Source organism: Scardinius erythrophthalmus (assembly GCF_964197995.2).
Source record: "Scardinius erythrophthalmus genome assembly, chromosome: 12".
In the NCBI taxonomy this organism is placed as follows: Eukaryota; Metazoa; Chordata; class Actinopteri; order Cypriniformes; family Leuciscidae; genus Scardinius; species Scardinius erythrophthalmus.
In genome coordinates, this window is record NC_138232.1 from 18,835,454 (window position 1) to 18,854,570 (window position 19,117).

Sequence of the window (19,117 nt, forward strand, 5' to 3'; positions counted from 1 at the left end):
GGCGATGTGCAGGCTCTGGGCTGGACGGAAACTGCGGCGAACAGAACTCTGAGCTGGGCGGAATCAGCGGCGGATGGAGCTCTGGGCTGGACATCACCAGCCCAGGGTTGAAGAGGGGCCAAAGTGGAGAATGGTGTCGGGATTCCTCTCGACCACCTCCTCCACTGCGGCCTCCACGGGTCCCGCGAAAAATGACTTGGCGGGTTCCCTTAAAACAATCTCTCCTCTCCCGCTTGGTGGCTGGGAAAGAGAAGTTAGTGTACATACCGCTGGATCTTGTATTTGACGGAGTCCTTCTGTCACGATCCATCACACGGGAAACAGAGAGAAAATCCAAAAGCAGTATAATTTATTAAGGGAAATCCGTTACTCAAATCCAGTCCAGGCAGGGGTCAAAACCAAAGAAGCAATCCAAAACATAAAACAATCCAAAAACAGGCAACAAGGCAGAACACGGAAGTGGTGTGATAAGAGACAAGGACTCCGTGACAAACACTGAAACAGACAGGGTATATATACACACACACAAGTGCTGACAAGGTGATGAGAAACAGCTGAAAGACAATGAACAATCAGTGACAGACAGGATCATGGGAATTGTAGTGAAAATGCATAGACACCGTGAAAACTGAGGACTTCTAGTGTTTAACCCAGGGAACCACCAGACACTGTGACAAACATAACAGGCACTTTTAAATACCAACATAATAGAACATTAAACATTAACAAGTGTCTCCGTTTTCTCATCTTGCTAAAAAAATGCATAAAATATTACTTTACTTCAAAATTTTCTCTCCCAATTCAGCCTTGTGCAAAGCATGATGGGAAGTGAAAGTCCTGTATGACTGGGTTACTAGATTGAAACATATTTCAAAATGAAAACAAAGTCAAAGAGTGACCATTTAAAGTCGGTTTAACATGAACCAATCAAATTTGAACTAGAAACCTGATATTATAGTGGTTAAATGTTTAAATGAAATGTACACTGTATATAAACGGTGAACAAAATTATAAATGCAACACTTTTGTTTTTGCCCCCATTTTTCCATGAGCTGAACTCAAAGATCTAAGACTTTTCTATGTATAGTAAAGGACTATTTCTCTCAAATATTGTTCACAAATCTGTCTAAATCTGTGTTAGTGAGCACTTCTCCTTTGCCGAGATAATCCATCCACCTCACAGGTGTGGCATATCAAGATGCTGATTAGACAGCATGATTATTGCACAGGTGTGTCTTAGGCTGGCCACAATAAAAGGCCACTCTAAAATGTGCAGTTTTATCACACAGCACAATGCCACAAATGTCGCAAGTTTTGAGGGAGCATGCAATTGGCATGCTGACTGCAGGAATTGCCCATGAATTGAATGTTCATTTCTGTACCATAAGTCTCTCCAAAGGCGTTTCAGAGAATTTGGCAGTACATCCCACTGGCCTCACAACCGCAGACCACGTGTAACCACACCAGCCCAGGACCTCCACATCCAGCATCTTCACCTCCAAGATCGTCTGAGACCAGCCACCCGGACAGCTGCTGCAACAATCGGTTTGCATAACCAAAGAATTTCTGCACAAACTGTCAGAAACCGTCTCAGGGAAGCTCATCTGCATGCTCGTCATCCTCATTGGGGTCTCGACCTGACTGCAGTTCATTGTTGTAACTGACTTGAGTGGGCAAATGCTCACATTCGATGGCGTCTGGCACTTTGGAGAGGTGTTCTCTTTATGGATGAATCCCGGTTTTCACTGTACAGGGCAGATGGCAGACAGCGTGTATGGTGTCGTGTGGATGAGCGGTTTGCTGATGTCAACGTTGTGGATCGAGTGGCCCATGGTGGCAGTGGGGTTGTGGTATCGGCAGGCGTATGTTATGGACAACGAACACAGGTGCATTTTATTGATGGCATTTTGAATGCACAGAGATACCGTGACGAGATCCTGAGGCCCATTGTTGTGCCATTCATCCACGAGCATCAACTCATGTTGCAGCATGATAATGCACGTCCCCATGTTGCAAGGATCTGTACACAAGTCCTGGAAGCTGAAAACATCCCAGTTCTTGCATGGCCAGCATAGTAACCGGACATGTCACCCATTAAGCATGTTTGGGATGCTCTGGATCGGCGTATACGACAACGTGTTCCAGGTCCAGCCAATATCCAGCAATTTCGCACAGCCATTGAAGAGGAGTGGACCAACATTCCACAGGCCACAATCAACAACCTGATCAATCTATGTGAAGGAGATGTGTTGCACTGCGTGAGGCAAATGTTGGTCTCACCAGATACTGACTGGTTTTTGGACCCCCCCCAATACAGTAAAACTGCACATTTTATCTTGATATGCCACACCTGTGAGGTGGATGGATTATCTCGGCAAAGGAGAAGTGCTCACTAACACAGATTTAGACAGATTTGTGAACAATATTTGAGAGAAATAGGCCTTTTGTGTACATAGAAAAAGTCTTAGATCTTTGAGTTCATGAAAAATGGGGGCAAAAACAAAAGTGTTGCGTTTATAATTTTGTTCAGTGTATGTATATATATATATATATATATATATGTGTGTGTGTGTGTGTGTGTGTGTGTGTGTGTGTGTGTGTGTGTGTGTGTGTGTGTGTGTGTGTGTGTGTGTGTGTATCCAAGTAATACATGTGTCCACTTTGAAACACAAGGTTAATCTGAAGTTAAACCTGCCTCCTGGTAGGTTTAATTTAAGCCTCGATTTAGTCCTGGAGTAACTCTAGTCTTCCTCCAGGAAATTAGCTTATTAAACTCTGGACTAAACTAAATCTAGGACTATTTAAAGCCTTGACCAAGAAAGCAGATTTCTGTTAATCTGGTTTAAAGGGCAATTTTAGTCTAGGATTAGGCTTAATTTCTGTTCGGAAAACCACCGCAAAGTGTAATAAATACTTGTATCACATAATAAATATAAGTAGCATATTATAAATAAAATATAAGTAAAATTATTTATAATAAATGTATAAGTATTCTTTAAAAAATAAGTTTAAATAAGACCAATGCAATTTGATGACAAACACATATACTACTATTGATTAACTACCTCGGATAGTTACAGCAGGTCTAATTACAGTAGGTCTGTCTTTTAACAGGAACGAAATAAATAAAAAAAAAATGTATGTTGAAAATGAAATACTACAAAAAAGTTTCAGTTATGACTTTTTCCTTTTGATTTAGTTTCGTTAGTTTTGTATCCAAATACAACCAATGTGATTTTCTGTAATCGATATCTGACAGCAACAGCACATTTTTTCTCCTTGCGCGAGCTTTCCCTGATGCGCATGAAATCCATGAATGCAAGCAAACCAATGAGAACGCGGAACAATAATGATGACTCATAACAACAGAGCTTAGGCGCCAAAGCTGTTTTGGATCTGTTTGTCCGAAACCCTTATTAAGCTCAGATTTAAAGAAAATTACAGTCGTTTGGCAAATAAATATAAATGTTGGGCAGTTATATACATATTACCAATATTTTATTATGTAAGCTTTGTTAAACCTCAAATGGCATGGAAATGTATTGTAATTTTTACTGTAAATTAATTAATTAGCGAGTCCACAAACTCATTCTCTTAAATTGCTTGTATGCAGAGCATTCGCAGCTTAAATGGACTACACACCCCCGAAAAAAATATTATCTACCACTACATTTACATTTACATTTTTTCATTTAGCAGACGCTTTTATCCAAAGCAACTTACAAATGAGAACAATAGAAGCAGTTAAACTAACAGTAGGATAACAATATGCAAGTGCTATGACCCTTCTCAGTTTAATCTAACGCAGTACATGTAAATTTACTAAACCTAAACCCTCAGTGGGCTGTAAGCAGATTGTATGAAAACATATAAATGAGATTGTATGAATTCAATCGAATTCACTTAAAATGTAAAATAATTACAAATTGACAAGAGTATCTGTTGAACTTATTCGTGATTGCACATTACAGACAGTCAGTGTCAGTCAGTGTATTATTTGTGGGAAATTTAAATAACTTTTTATGCAGGTTACATCGTTACACAACAGAATACTACTATGTTATACTAACACTAATGTTACTCAGTGACGAACAATGGAAGATTTTGCTGTGGCTTTTTTTTTTTGTGGGAGAAACATGGCGCAGTTGGGCTCATTGGCACTTTCTCTATGGCAGGCTCAAGCTCCTTGTCTGTGGTTGAATTCGGCTGTTGCTCTGTGTGGTGGGGTTATGGCTGACTGGGCTCTGGGTCAGGTGGAGTGGGGCTGGTGTCTTTTGTTACTGTCTTGGTCCGATCCTCTGTGCCAGGGCCAAAAAAAAAAAAGAAGAAAAAAAAAAGTGAACAGTTGTTGTTGTTTTTTTGTTTGTTTTTTTGCCGGCCAATTAAGCTTTTTGCAATTATTTAAAATGCATCTGATCACTCTGCACAATATTCTATAAACAATGTGAATCAACACCACAACAACTGAAACAGCAAACTTTGTATAGCAGTTCTATCTAATAACATGTTAGACAGGGCTGTTAAACAGATTGTAAACTAAATGAAGACGGAGAATGTGAGTGTTGTGTGCTTTCTCAGCGCCGTCAAAATAAATGTCTACCGCGCCATCAAAATAATAAAAAAAAAACAAAAAACAGCACTGCTTATGTCACTTCAGAGTTCCTACTGGCTGAGCGAATGCAACCAGGAAAATGGGCCTTGGGGAACATTAAGTTCTTGGGGAACCGCCCTGATGGCTAAGTTCCTATTACTACCCGGTGCGAAAGGGCATATTGTAATCATTCATGTAAGTCACAGATTTGACACCAGAGATCAAAACTGTTGACCACTATTGGATATTAAGCTTTTTATTAGCTCAACACTACTTTGTAGGCTCATTGTAATGATAAGTATTTAATGTTTGTTGCTGATTTGGCTTTCTTGCAAATCAAGAACACTTAATGAGCAAAAGCAAGCACACCAAATACAGTAGAATATAGAGGACACAGTGCCTACCCATTTATTCAGCAGCGTTGGTTCTGGAAATATTTGTTCCTTTCATTTTTCCCATAGGGATAAAAAAAAAAAAAGAGTTATAAGGCATGATCCAAGCCAACCAGCCACGGAGTGAATCGCAAAATTACAAACCATTATTTAAAGCAAAAAAGTACTTAATAAATCAAATAAAAGACAAAGGTACCAAGTTAACGTCTTTAATGAGGGAAATAATCCCAAAAGGCATTGCGAATGCCAATCAAATAAAAAATAATGGAGAAATGTAAAACTATTCATTTAAATATATAAACAAATAAGCCAAAACATTATGACCACCTGCCTAATATGCTGTTGGTCCTCCATGTGCTGCCAAAACAGCGCTGACTCACCGAGGCATGGACTGTACAAGACCCCTGTAGGTTTCCTGGTATCTGGCACAAAGACATTAGCAGCAGATCCTTTAAATTCTGTAGGTTGCGAGGTGGAGCCTCCATTGATCGAGCTTGTTGGTCCAGCACATGCCACATATGCTCAATTGGATTGAGATTTGGGGAATTTGGAGAGCCAGGGCAACACTTTGAAGTCTTCATCATGTTCCTCACTGTCATCCCACAGTGCATCCTGGTGCCATCATTTCCTCATGTAAACAGTGCACACGTATACGGTTGTCCAGATGATGTAAAAGAAAATGGGACTTATCGGAACAGGCGATGTGATTGCGAGAACTGATTGTTTGATTACACCTTACTTAATATGTTGCCTTGTTAGGAGATTGGTTCGTGCAATAAATCCCTTCTATTGTTTTTGTGTGCGTATGCGAATCGGTCTGAATTAAATAAATTATGGCATTAATGATGAGACTAATTAAAAGTAAACAACTCAGCCACTTAGATATCACTGCTTTGTCACATCAAAATTAAACTTGAAATGGCCTGAAAACATGAGGTTTTTGTGGGTTTTTTTGGGAGCAAACAGCTTGGTGAAATTAAAGGTACATCTTTGTGTTTGTGACCAGTGTTTACCAAGCTTGATGACTGATGAAAATAAGTTGACTGTTAAAAAGAACAGCTAAACATCAGTTCACAAATAACAAATATTGTTTAAATTATTACTGCCTAAATTATTACTGCCTCTATTTTGGAATAAATGTAAAAATGCGAATAAATAGAACATTAATTACATAGTTTATGTAAAAATACAAAATCTAATTGTATTTGTTTTCCCTTTTTATGTAATGTTTAACCAGGAAAATATGACAACAATAAGTGCAACTGGGACATGCATTTACATTTTATTGATTAAAAAAACTTTGCCTCCTCATTTTAAAACACTCCTGCATGCCACTGATATATATATATAAACAGTAGGTCTTTAAAGGTTTATAATGTATTGGTAAAAATCTATTTCCCAATGGCGAAAACGAATGGAGTTTTTAATTCTGGAACCTGACTGCTGCACTCTATTAAAGAAAGAAGGGTGACCAATCTAATAACATATTTGTTCTCTATATTTGGTCTGTTACTATTCTTTGAAATAAGTGTTTAAAATGTTCAGTCCATGAACATTTTGTTATTACAAACAACAACATGTTATGTAGCTCACAGATGGGAGACAAATATGGTGCATCTGTTAATGGAAGTGTTCATGTGTGTCTAAACAGGGTTTAAATTGGGACAAAATGATCTGAAACAGAATTTTGATTATTGGCAGTTTGTTTGTCAATACATTCCATTTACTGTATGTGCAAGGTTTTGTTTTTGCCAGTATACACGTTCCGTTTACATTTAGTGAGCGTATTCACTTAAAAAAAACTTTAAAGTTCATTGCATTAAGCATTATTCTTCCCTCTATTCACTGGTGCAGGCAGCATCTTTCTTTGCCTAGAGCGACATTGTTGTCTAAAGCAAGCACAGCTCCATCTCGCTATGCTTCAGTGAATCACAAAAACAAATGTGATTGTGATATATCCACTGATATGGAGAGCTTTACAGATGTGCAACTGTGTACGATATTCCACATTGCAACTCGAAGAATTCTAATGCAGACTGTGAACATTCTCAAGCTGACCTCATCTCGCCTCCACCAAACAGCTGGAAAACGTATGTGAATCTCTTTGCTGGCCTGAACACATGCTTTCTAATGTTATCAGGAGACAACACTTTTCTTAACGATGCGCCAGGAATCTGTCAGTGTTTCACATTGCTTGAAGTCCAAGGCTAGAGCTTTCTATTTATGCTGTGAATGTGATGGTGCCATGTGTTAAGGAACTTTGGCAAAAAAAAGACTTCATCTGAATAGACACACACACTAAGAATGCATCACAGCATGACTAACCCCTCTGGGCGATGTGTGATGGTGAATTGCGGTGACAGGGTGCCCCAACATTGGCCTCTATGTTTTGACGTTCTCTGAGTGTCTTTGCACGTTATTTACACAGAAAACAGTTTGTGCCTTTTACTTCGCTCTTCCTTTTCCTTCCATACCCTGCAGTCTCCATATCTCTCAGCTCTCATTCAGCATGGACCGGAGGACAATAGTATGGAAGCCTGTTTCCACCACAAGAGTACAAAAACGTACTTGTGACTTTATATCTCCCAATGTAACTTGTAGCTTGAACTACGTTTCTCATTGTTGCAACTCCATATCTCACAATGTGACGTAAACCTGCAACGTCTTTATATCTTTCACTTGTGATGTTTTAATAGCACAATCTGATTTTATATCATACAATGAGACTTTCTCACAATGCTTCTTTATTTTTCGCAACTGCAACTGTTTCTCATAATTCCAACTTCATAGATTCATAGACTTTTTATCTTGCAAGTTGACGTTATATCGCGAATGGGACTATATCAAGGTTATACAATGTGACATTTTACTGTGCAATGTAACTTTATATCATGACTTTATTCCTCACGATTGTGATTTTACATCTCATAGTGTGACTTTCTCACAATGTGCAATGTACAGTAACTTTATCTTACAACTTTGACTTTGTTTCTCGTAATTGTGTCTATCTCGTTGTGACTTTCTCCCAATGCGTCTTTTTATCTTGCAACTGCAACTTGTTTCTCGTAATTGCAACTTTAAATCTCACATTGTTCCTTTATCCTATTGTTTTCCTAAGGATTACTATTTTTTTCTTAGGATTATTCTTAAGGCCCAAGCCTGGGTGGCGGTGGCGCCGGTGCGAGGGCCCTTTCATCGCTGTTTGCAGATTTAATGTCTTTTATAATTTATATATCAAAGCGTCACTATACCCCACAATGACTTTTTTTATTGTGCAATGTAACTTTATATCTCATAGTGTGACTATGTTGCTGTTGATCTCAGCAAGATCCTCAGAATAATGTTTTGATGGCGCCACAGTATTTACACCTCTTAGGAGAATGAAGCTATGAATTGGTTACTTGTATGACACATTTCACCTTTAAAAAACCCCAAAAGCTTAACTCCCTGAAATCACCTCTCCAGTGCTGTCCTTTCTTTAGCGAGGCTTCTTAAGGCCTCAGTTGACTCAGACATTACATCACATCTCTCGTTGAAACCAGGGACCCACAAAATCAGGCCTCCGAAGCGAGCGCACCACTAGGGGCGATTCGTTTGAAAGCTAACGATGACAGCAAGCTCAGAGCGCATTAAACGACCAAGACAACAATGTCGACCTACATTGTAATGTTATGTAAATCTGACCCAACAACTGTTTTCTTTTAAGGAGCAACGCTTAGTGAGCCAGATCGTGGCTCGTTACAGCGTTCTCATGCGCTTCCCACTTTTAGAAGCAGGCATTCAGAAATGCCATAGCCGGCTCCTAGAGGGACCCTCCTGGCTTTCTCTTTTACATGCACTCATACAAACATGCTTACACAAACACATAGATTAGCAGCCACATCACATTAGCCAGAGGGACACACACTCATCAATTTGTTTGTAAACAGCAGATTAGCGCGCAGTAAAACCAAGTCGTACACTGGGTCCCTGAAGGGAACACGCACACAAATAGACTAAGCGCATACTAAGAGAGCGAAGAGGTACACAAATACACGCACACATACATGGATTTAGCTCCATTTTGCTGTTTTTCTCTCTTCAATATTACCATTAGGATAAACTTCCAATACAGATGAAAATGCACAATTTTGTTCCATAACAACCTTATCTTCTTTTCTAAATCACATGCTTAAAGAGGTAAATGAGAGGTCACGAATATATAATGCAAATAATATATAGAATTGAGATTTGATCAAATACTGTTGCACTGTGACCCCAATCCTAAAGAGATAATACCATAATATTATTTGAAGGTCGTGGCATGAGGTGGCCTCTAAACAAAACAAACAAACATGCAAGTGAATATTGTACCGTTTTGTAGTATTTTTCTTAAAAAAAAAAAAAAGTATAAATAATATATATATATATATATATATATATATATATATATATATATATATATACAGTATATATATATATATATATATATATATATATATATATATATATATATATATATTTGCATTCCTCTAGGATTGCTTTCAACCTTCAATATTGTGAATGTGCTGCTCCAATATAGCAATCAGGAAAGATTAAAAAAATTGCTGGTTCCTGGAACGCAGGATGACAAATCAAATGATTAAATCAAGAAAGGATTCAGAGGGCCTTTTTTTTTTTTTTGTCTCTTAAATTATTTTAACAACTCTTCAGCTTCATTCCAGTATCAAAACTCACTTAATATCACACTGATTAAATATCTAAGCTGGAAAAGAGGAAAAATGCTCTGAGACAGTAGCAGTTTGAGATCTAAATTGTGATTCAGTGCTGATTGTCTCTCAAATGCCATCTAAAGTAGCTATGCAAGTATGTTCCGTATGTACAGGACCACTGATACCAGCCAGCAGCGTGATCATTTCTCCTTTAGGGTGTGCAAAGAGTACAATGGAAAACTGTCTCTGTTACCTGGGAATCCTGCCAAACTCTGCAAAGAGCTGAAATATGAATGTAAAGCAGCATTACCCAAGTGAAAAATAAACATACTAAAACGTATTTGAAATACATTTATTTTATGCTAAGTATACTACAAATACATTTACATATTTATGTACTATAAATACCCTGCAATTGTACTTTTAGTATATTAAATTGATATACTTAAAAGTCTGTTAAATTGGAACAACTCATTTTGTTCCAAATGGACTTTAGTGCTGAAGTCCAACTAGAGATATACTTAAGTATATTTGATTGTAATAAAATGGAACTATTGCAAGTATGAACTGAAGCATCAAGTACCAAACACAACTTTTGCCTACAGCGCAAATGTAACAATGAGCAATTTGCAAATAAAATGATTAAATTTGTTAAATATTTAAGTACTACTTCAGTAATTTATTTTTGTTAATATTTTTTAATAATATTTGTATTATTGTTGAATCTTCTGTTGACATGTTATGATAAAAATAAACAATACAATGAACTGTATTTGAGTTCTACTTGAGTATAAAAATAGTGTAGATAAAATGAGTATCACGGTACAGAGAGAGGCAGACAATTAAATAGTGAAATAGATGTTTATTGAACAGAGGCACGGAGTGGAACAGCAGATGAGACTGATGAGTATGCAGTGGAGAATCGGAACAGGATGATGAACTCAGCTGGATGATAATATAGATGTCTGTTTGCAGATGACGGGACGGAACGGCAGACTGATGACTGGAGACAGAAGACGGATGACGGGCGATCGGAGATTCGAGGGTGAAGTTCAGGTGAGTGCTCTTCAGGTGAGTAGAGGAGTCTGTACATCAGGTAAGGACGAGACCAGACAATGAAGTGAAGGGGAAGTGTCTTTTATAGTGTGCGTTGATGATGAAGTGCAGGTGCGGTGAATCAGAACTTCGGGGAGAGTGAACGAGTGAACAAAGCGTGCAGATTTGGTGACTCCGTGACAATCATGTATTGTTTAATTCAATTCAAATTTATTTCCATAGCACTTTTCACTATTTTGCATGGTTGCAAAGCAGCTTTACATACATATCCAAAAGTAAAGATATGTAATTATGACAAATAAAGAAAACACAATATTGGCCTAGTCAGTTTGAAATGGTGAGAGCAATTCACGTACACTGTAAACCCAGATTTTGTTTCTAATTAAACTTACAAGTGATCATTACTTATTATTTTATGTTTAGTAAAAACCTGCTATCATTACTAAACAACATTAGTTGTTTGTATTTATCTGAAAGATTCATTGCACTAATCAGGTTTAGCAGAGATAACTTGGTATGTTTAGTTTCATAAGGAAGGGGAGGGGCCAAATCAAAAACCTGCCTGGTCACGTGAAAAGACTGTATTTTAGACACGTCTAATGTGCGTCCAAGGGGCTCTACACCTGGCGAGACGAGTATTGAGAATTAACAGAGGTTTAGATGTTGATGAATTATTTTTTAATTTGTAGTCACCATAATGGTGATAAGTGTTGGCTTTGGTTGGGCTCTTGCCCTTGACAATTGAACATTAGTTTATCTCTTACTGCTTTACCTGTGTGTTTAAAAGGCACAATTGTTATAGCAAAAAAGCCAAGAGTATAGTGATCCAGTAACTATGACTGCATACTGATGTAGTCATCTATAAAGATTATAAGTCATCAGCACCTCGTTTCATCTGTTTAATCTCTTATTGTCTGGGTCTTTTCATGTGATTGATATGAATGTTAATACCACTCAACATGTTTAGTTTCAGCTTGTGTAAAAAGTTAGGATTCCATGTTAATACAACTCAACATGTTTAGTTTCAGCTTGTGTAAAAACTAAAGTGATATAAGGCAACGGGTTTCCACGCGATTTGCGAGTAAAGTCAACTAATTCGGGTTAAGAGTGTACTTGATTAGAAGTTTTATTACTTTGGTGTATTCCTAATACACTCCAATGCACCTACTGTACTAATACACTTTTCCCATCAATGGTACTTTAATGGCCCGTTGCACTTTGAAATGTGGACTGCAGGCTGTCAAAATATTATGAATTATTAAACAAATTATTAAAATGATCCTGACCAGTCCTCAAAAATTACACAAAAAGTAAAAATGTCAAATAAATTCAGAAATGTTAACTGCATTAAAAGTAACAACATAAAATGTATTATATATATATATATATATATATATATATATATATATATATATATATATTCTTTTTTTTTTTTTTTTTTTAATTGCTGTGATTCGCGGATTAACTGCTAATTTTAACGATCATAGAGTGAAAGTTTATAATTTGGACGTATTTTGTCTTGCCAAATTCAAACAATTTTAAACGCAGAAGAAGAGGCGAAAATTGGGAGTCACCGAAGTGCGCGCAGAGAGAGAGAGAGAGAGAGAGAGAGGGGCGAATTTCAGACAGCGCTCGAACACAGAACTGATTCCTCTTTCGCGTTTTCTTGCCCTTGAACGCACACATAAACACAAAATTATGTCAAAATACCCATCTCTGCAAGTATTCTCTCGTTTATGTTGAGAAAGAAAGAAACCGAATGTTTGTCAGTTTTTTCGGTCCGTGCAGTCGGTCTTAAAATGACAGCACACACCTAATATTCCTACTTGTCATTAATATTAATAAAACAACAAAATACAGCTTTAACAACGATGAAACTATATTTATTTTCTACAGTGAACAAATAGTGTTATTTTACATTTAGGCTTAATTATTCGTTTCTGTACCTGAATACTGCTGTTAGTCTTTGTAACGTTGTTATTTAGTATTCATCTCTGCTTGTAATTTGTGTATTTGTTCGTATTTTATTACTGACTGTTCACTTGTTTTAAATAATGTGTGAACTTTATCAGGTAGGGTAGTAGTTTTTGATGTAGTAGCTATTGAAGAACTTAAAATGAGCTTTAAGTAATAAATGAATTGATCCGAAAAATGATCCGATCCGTGGCTCAAAAAAACGTAAATGATCCGAACAGTGAATTTTGTGATCCGTTCCACCACTAATCTGTTCCCATTGTCTCACTGATCTTCTCTGGATAAGTGAGTTACTGGTATACTGGGAGGTATCTGTAAAATGTCAGTAAAAGGCAAATTCTTAAGCTGTGCCATTATTTATAAAGATTACTTTATTGTATTTGAAGCACACAATAATGATGCCATTAGCACACTTAAAGTTTACTTGGAATGCAATTGCAATGTTTTATGTATGACCTCAGTTTGTTATCAGTATAATATTAATATATGTTCAACACTCTTAAGGCCTGTTCACACCGGGACGAATTTCGCGCGCGATATTCGCCGACGTTTAACGCCTCGTGACTAAACAAAGGGCGCCAATGTGAGTGTGCCCACCGACGCGAAAAACGCCATGCGTAAAAGCGTCATTTTTTAAAAAACGTCTCGGGTTCGTTTTTTTGGTTTGACGCACCGCGTCAAAAACTATCCAACCAATGAGATTGGCGCTTTTGCTCACGTGTCTGGAGCTTCTGAAGTTACAGTAAAACACAACTTGGGGGCGCTCAAACACAAAACGGTCTTGCCGAGCACACATACGTAACGGCGAAGAAGATATATGCCGAGTAGCGTCTAAAACACTGCCGGGAAGAAATAAGATGAGGAAGATGCAAGGCAAGATGAATGTAGAGCTGCTGGTCTCGTTGGTGTTGGAACATAAAGAACTGTGACAAACGTGACAGCGACTACAAAAATCTTGATAAAAGAGAACTGTTATGGAGTGGTATTAAGCGCCATCTAATGTCAGGGAATGAATTTGCATGTGCACTCGGCTCATCGTCAGCGAAAATCGGTTGGGTGTGAACACAAAAAACGCGTTGAAAAACGCTGGCGAATAACGCGCGCCGATATTCGTCCCGGTGTGTACGGGCCTTTACAGTGTAATTAAATTGCAATTGTAATGTCACCAAAATACATTTGAAGTTTATGCTGAGTGATTTCTGCATTTCAAGACCTAAATACTAGAGTATATATTTAAAGTGTACTTAAGTATACTTGGAATAGTTCCACTTTAGCACAAACAAGTATATTTAATACAGCTTTAGTTGAACTTCAGCACTGCTTTTGGACAACTATAATGTATTTAGTTCAAAATTAGTTGTTCCAATTTAACAGACTTTAAGTATACCAATTTATAGTGCGCCACAAATACATAGTTATATTATGAATAAATTGTACTTAAGTGTACTATTTTTTCACTAGGACACACACACACTCAGAGAGAGAGAGAGAGAGAGAGAGAGAGAGAGAGAGAGAGAGAGAAATAACTGACAACAGAAAAGAAAAATAACCACTATGGACTTTTTCAAAAGGTTTATTAATTATAGAGGAAGTTCTATGTAAAAAACAACAGAGAGTATAAGAACAGAATCCAAGTATATACTTAGAATGTCACTAGAGCACAGATTAGGTTCTTTTACGTTATTATTTCTTCATGAAGGAAAAGAAAAACACATCAAACTGCCCTATTGATGACAGCTCAAATATATTTCTACCACCAGTCCTATAGCATGTATTTCAAGGCACTTGAATGCTGGTATTAAGTATTTGCTGTGACAACAGTTTCATATAATCAAGTTATTGCTACTGTAATGGTCACAAATGGGAAACTTAGTACAATGTGTTTTAAATTGCATCCTGATCAAATACTTGAACAGAACAAATCAACTTGAACAACTGAAATGAGCAATAAATGCTTGAAAGATGAAACTTTAATTCAAATCAAATCAATTTGAATAAAATAACTTGAGATGGGTTTAAGTAGTAAAGCAAAAGAAAGGAAGGACAACCTAATTGTGCCAAGTAATACAGTAATAATTCTCTTTCCAATAACACTCTTAATGTTTTTAAAGACATAACACAATTTCTAATTAAGTCTTAAAATATTTGGTCTTTCTATATAAAAACTGGAAATAAAGATCAGTTCAAGTAGCAAACATGCATAGCCTCTAGGTAGTGTGAACAGAAAAAAAAAACAAAAAAAAAACACAACAAAAACAAAAAAGAGCATTCAAAAATCATATCCCTCAACACACAACATCAGCCACAAGCCACAGCTGTGTTTGTGCTCGAACAACACCACCTCAGTTTCACACAGGCTGGAAAAGGCACATATAGAGAAGGTACTAAGCAAAGGAGGTATAGATTGAAGCACTGATTAAGCTCTCATTGCTTACAGCTACAGCACATTTTAATTTACATACGGAAAAACTCCACAAACTGCCATAATAAATCAAGAGGGGCATGTAACCAGGTATTTATATCCGGTCTGCATATATATCATGACTTTCACATCTGAATTTACCCTTCAACCAGAGAGGAAGTTCCCCGGGGCATCACTGCAGCACACTGATACGACTGGAAATTTCCTGAGGTGTTAACTCTCTAAACCTCAACATTTATTATGGCACTTTGTAGATATACATACATAATTTCAGATTTTCCTAAAATGTGTGCACTGTAGCTTTAAGAACAGCTCGAACACTTTCTCGTCAAATAAAAAAAAACGTCTGCATATTCTTCTTGGTAAAGTGTCAATGCGAAAACAAAGAAGAAATTTGCATAATGATATCATCCACAAAATTACGAAAGAAAATGTCTTATTCCTAAATGGTAAATTCCTATTTTTAATAATACTTTTGTGTCTATCTCTATCTTACGTAACTAATACTACAATAAATTCACAATTTAAGGATATTTAAAATTATCGGGTTGTGTCTCATCAGTCCTTAAAGTCTTAGATCAAATTAGATAAAATAAAACATCCTTTCAGCCCTGATTGTCACACTTTAAACCTAATCTGACAGCTTTTCCTCTGAGAATTTTAAATTAATACCAAATAGTTCTCATTCTGCCATGACATTAATGCACAATTCACTGTGCATATCTAAAAATACATACATTTTATCCCTATACCTTTTCACCATGTTTCACTCATGATATACAAATAAATGCGATAACTGAGCGCAGTTAGAAGAAAAATAACACCAAACCACGAAAAAATTCCAAGCGCAGTATATTTCTTACTAAATTCACTTGAATTAAAGTGGTACACTGAGGAAGAAACAGGAAACCGCACTGAGTGAACCACAACGTATTGGCTTCTGAGCTACTGAAGGCCATTCACAGTCCTTAAAGGATAAAATACTCTTCTCATTAGATTTCAAAAGCATACAATAATATACATACACGCTGTCCCAGAGAAAGTAAATGTAGCTCTTTGGTAACTTTCATCTCAAAGGGTGAATTCAGAAATGTAAATCAAAAGGCTATGCATTCACAAACAAACACCTGTATGTACTCAAAAACATGCTGATGAAGCAGGTGTGATGAATGAGACAAGGTCTAGGTCGTACTATATATATATATATATACCGTTATATCTTGTGTACCTTGGTGAACATGAAATGGTTTATTTGCTACATAGCCATGTTTGAATAATGCGCGATTAAAACTTCCAAGTATCTTATTTCTGTATCTCGTGATTTGATAAAGTCATTGCAGTAAATGTGTACTTGTGTGACTTCATGTATAACTAGTAGCTCTATTTGAAAGTGTAATAATATGATGCCTAGCGATCAGAGAGCATGGTCCCTTTTTAGAGGTAGATTCTATGATGTTCTATGAGGGTTTTTTTCAACATCCCACTTCCCAAATGAACAGGACTTTTTGTTTTGCAGCTCTGTGAACATCTGAGTTAGAATCTAACAGTCTTGTCTATATGTTAAGGCCTACTTTGTTTAGGTGCATATAAGCAGCTGTAGCGGACATTTATGAATACATATCTGCTAATAAAAATGGTTGGGCAGAATAAATGAGTGCAGTTTTAATAAAAGGCACAGTGTGTGGTGCATGAGCGACAAGACAAGTCATGGCCCCTTAAGTGGAATGACAGCTTTATGTGTACATGTGCATTTGTCTGGGCATAAATATTTGTGTGCAGTGATGTGACAGGATATGGTGTTTCTCAGATTTTGATGAATGCAGGGATATTAAGCACCTGCATGTACATATGTGTGTGACTCAGAGGTCAGTTGTAGCCTTGGCAGTGAGGGCTTGGATGCGACTGGTGTTGCAGTTTTTGCAGAGAACATGGCCATCCAGAGGGTAGCAACCCTGATTGTCTCCCTCAGAGAGAAGACAGCCACAGTCCTATGTTGAGCACACACACAAAATAGTATGAAAATTCTGTTTACAAATATATTTCTCAATTTGTAGCCACACCCAAGTGCTTTTTTCTCACCTCACAACGATAGCACTGCACATGGAAGTCACGGTCTAAGGCCACAATACGCACAGTCTCCTCCTGGCCAGGTGATGGCATTATGGGCTCATTACACACAGAGCACCGAGGGGCAAATTTCCTGGGAAAAGGGAAGGGGAAAATAGAGAAAGAGAGATTACGACAAAATAATCCCGAGGACAGAGTTGCCCAAAGTTTGCCTGTTATGACTTTTGATTTAAATTAATAAAAAAAATAAAAAAATGCTTTATACACTCTACCGTTCAAAAGTTTGGGGTCAGTAAGATTAATACTTTTATCCAACAAGAACACATTCAATTGATCAAAAGTGAAAGTAAAGACATTTACAGTGTTATAAAAAGATTTCAAATAAACGTTGCTATTTTGAACATTCTATTAATCAAAAATGTATCACAGTTCCACAAAAATATTAAGCAGCACAACTTTTTTCAACATTGATAAGAAAAGTTTCTTAAGCACCAAATCTGCATTTTAGAATTTAACATAATATTTAAATAGAAAAGTTATTTTATATTGTAATAATATTTCACAATATTAATTCTTTTACTGTATTTTTGATCAAATAAATGTAGCCTTGATTAGTGTAAGAAAAAAAATTGTAGTGTAGTTGGATAAAATGCAGCAATTATTTTCAACCCATGGCCCTCAGTCAAATTTTTGGGCCTTTGTAGAAAAAGTTCTCTGCTCTATAACATTTGGCAATTTAAAGATACCTGTATTGGGGCATCTGAGGCAAATAATCAAGATGGTAACAGTCGTTGAGCACCAGCAATAACGTACTCGGTTACTGATGTAACCTTGGTTCTTTCTAGAAGAGGGAACGAGTACTGCGTAATATCTTACGCTAGGGGAAAATCTCTTTTCCTCGAGATACTGAAGCCAAAAATTTTCCTTAATTTTGAAATAATGTAAAACGCGTTGCGGCAGCATGCAGACATAGGCAAGACGGCTCGCGCGCCTATTGGCTGCCCTGCGGCAACTGCAGCAGCCTATCGAGAGAGGCCCTTCGTGACGTCAGAACCAATGGGAACACTTCGCGCCCACTGCGTCACGTCCCGCCGAAACGGGCGTGGCTTGGGCCTATAAATACAGCTCGACAGGCTGGTAGAATCTGTTTTTTCATCGCCGAAGCGAACCAGAGCGTGTTGCATGCATGGCAAAGATATGCAGTACTCAATCCCTCTTCTAGAGTTCTTCTACGTTCTCTTACGAGAGGTCTCTCGTACTGCGTAATATCTTACACTAGGGGAACACAGTGTAAAACGCTGTGCGTGCTGAAATCCAACACCAAAGTCCCAAGGGCAGGTGCCTGGGGCTCATATACAGTAGTGCACAATCAGTAGGGACTTGCAGAGAGTCCGGGATTTTTTTGTAGGACAAGTGGAAGAGAAAATTAGTTGTCCCACTGGACAAGTTAAATTTCAAACAAAATAAAATGCCATGTTTCTTAACGTTATGTGCCACTCTTTACGTCTATAATTTTACAGATTTAATTTTAGCGATTTGAGACGTCGCATCACTGCCAGATTCAAACTGTGCTTTCGCACGTTGGCTGGCGCTGAGCCAGAGTCGGACGCGTTCAGCGCTGTCATATATCACAAATAAGCAGTGTTTTCAACCTTATAATGTTTATTTTAGGTTTCAGATATTTAAATACACATAAGCACGAGTAAAACAATACATTTGGAGTTTGTAAAATACACACTGATGTCTATGGAAGCAGCAATAACAATCTATTCAAATATAATTTGCCGACGTGTGTTATTCATATCAGACAAACATAGTGGAAGTAACTATAAAGTTTACTCTATTCTTCTCAGTTCACCGGCCACTTTCTTGCATTTATTTCGGGAGAAACTGATGAATTCACGTGCTGTAAATCCGACTGACA

The 19,117-nt window shown here is 37.3% G+C and overlaps 1 protein-coding gene across 5 annotated transcripts in view; it reads right to left on the bottom strand.

Annotated features, from left to right (window-relative positions):
* Positions 1 to 14,261: 14,261 nt before the first annotated feature.
* Positions 14,262 to 19,117, bottom strand: part of lpp (LIM domain containing preferred translocation partner in lipoma) — a 200,350-nt gene continuing 195,494 nt past the window's right edge. For all 5 annotated transcript variants that reach the window (XM_081380119.1, XM_081380123.1, XM_081380120.1 and 2 more), the window contains 2 exons: positions 17,206 to 17,326; positions 14,262 to 17,114 (listed from right to left, as the gene is read on the bottom strand). In XM_081380119.1, coding sequence (XP_081236245.1) covers positions 16,986 to 17,114; positions 17,206 to 17,326 — 250 coding nt within the window. In that variant the 3' untranslated portion in view covers positions 14,262 to 16,985. The remainder of the gene's footprint in view (positions 17,115 to 17,205; positions 17,327 to 19,117) is intronic.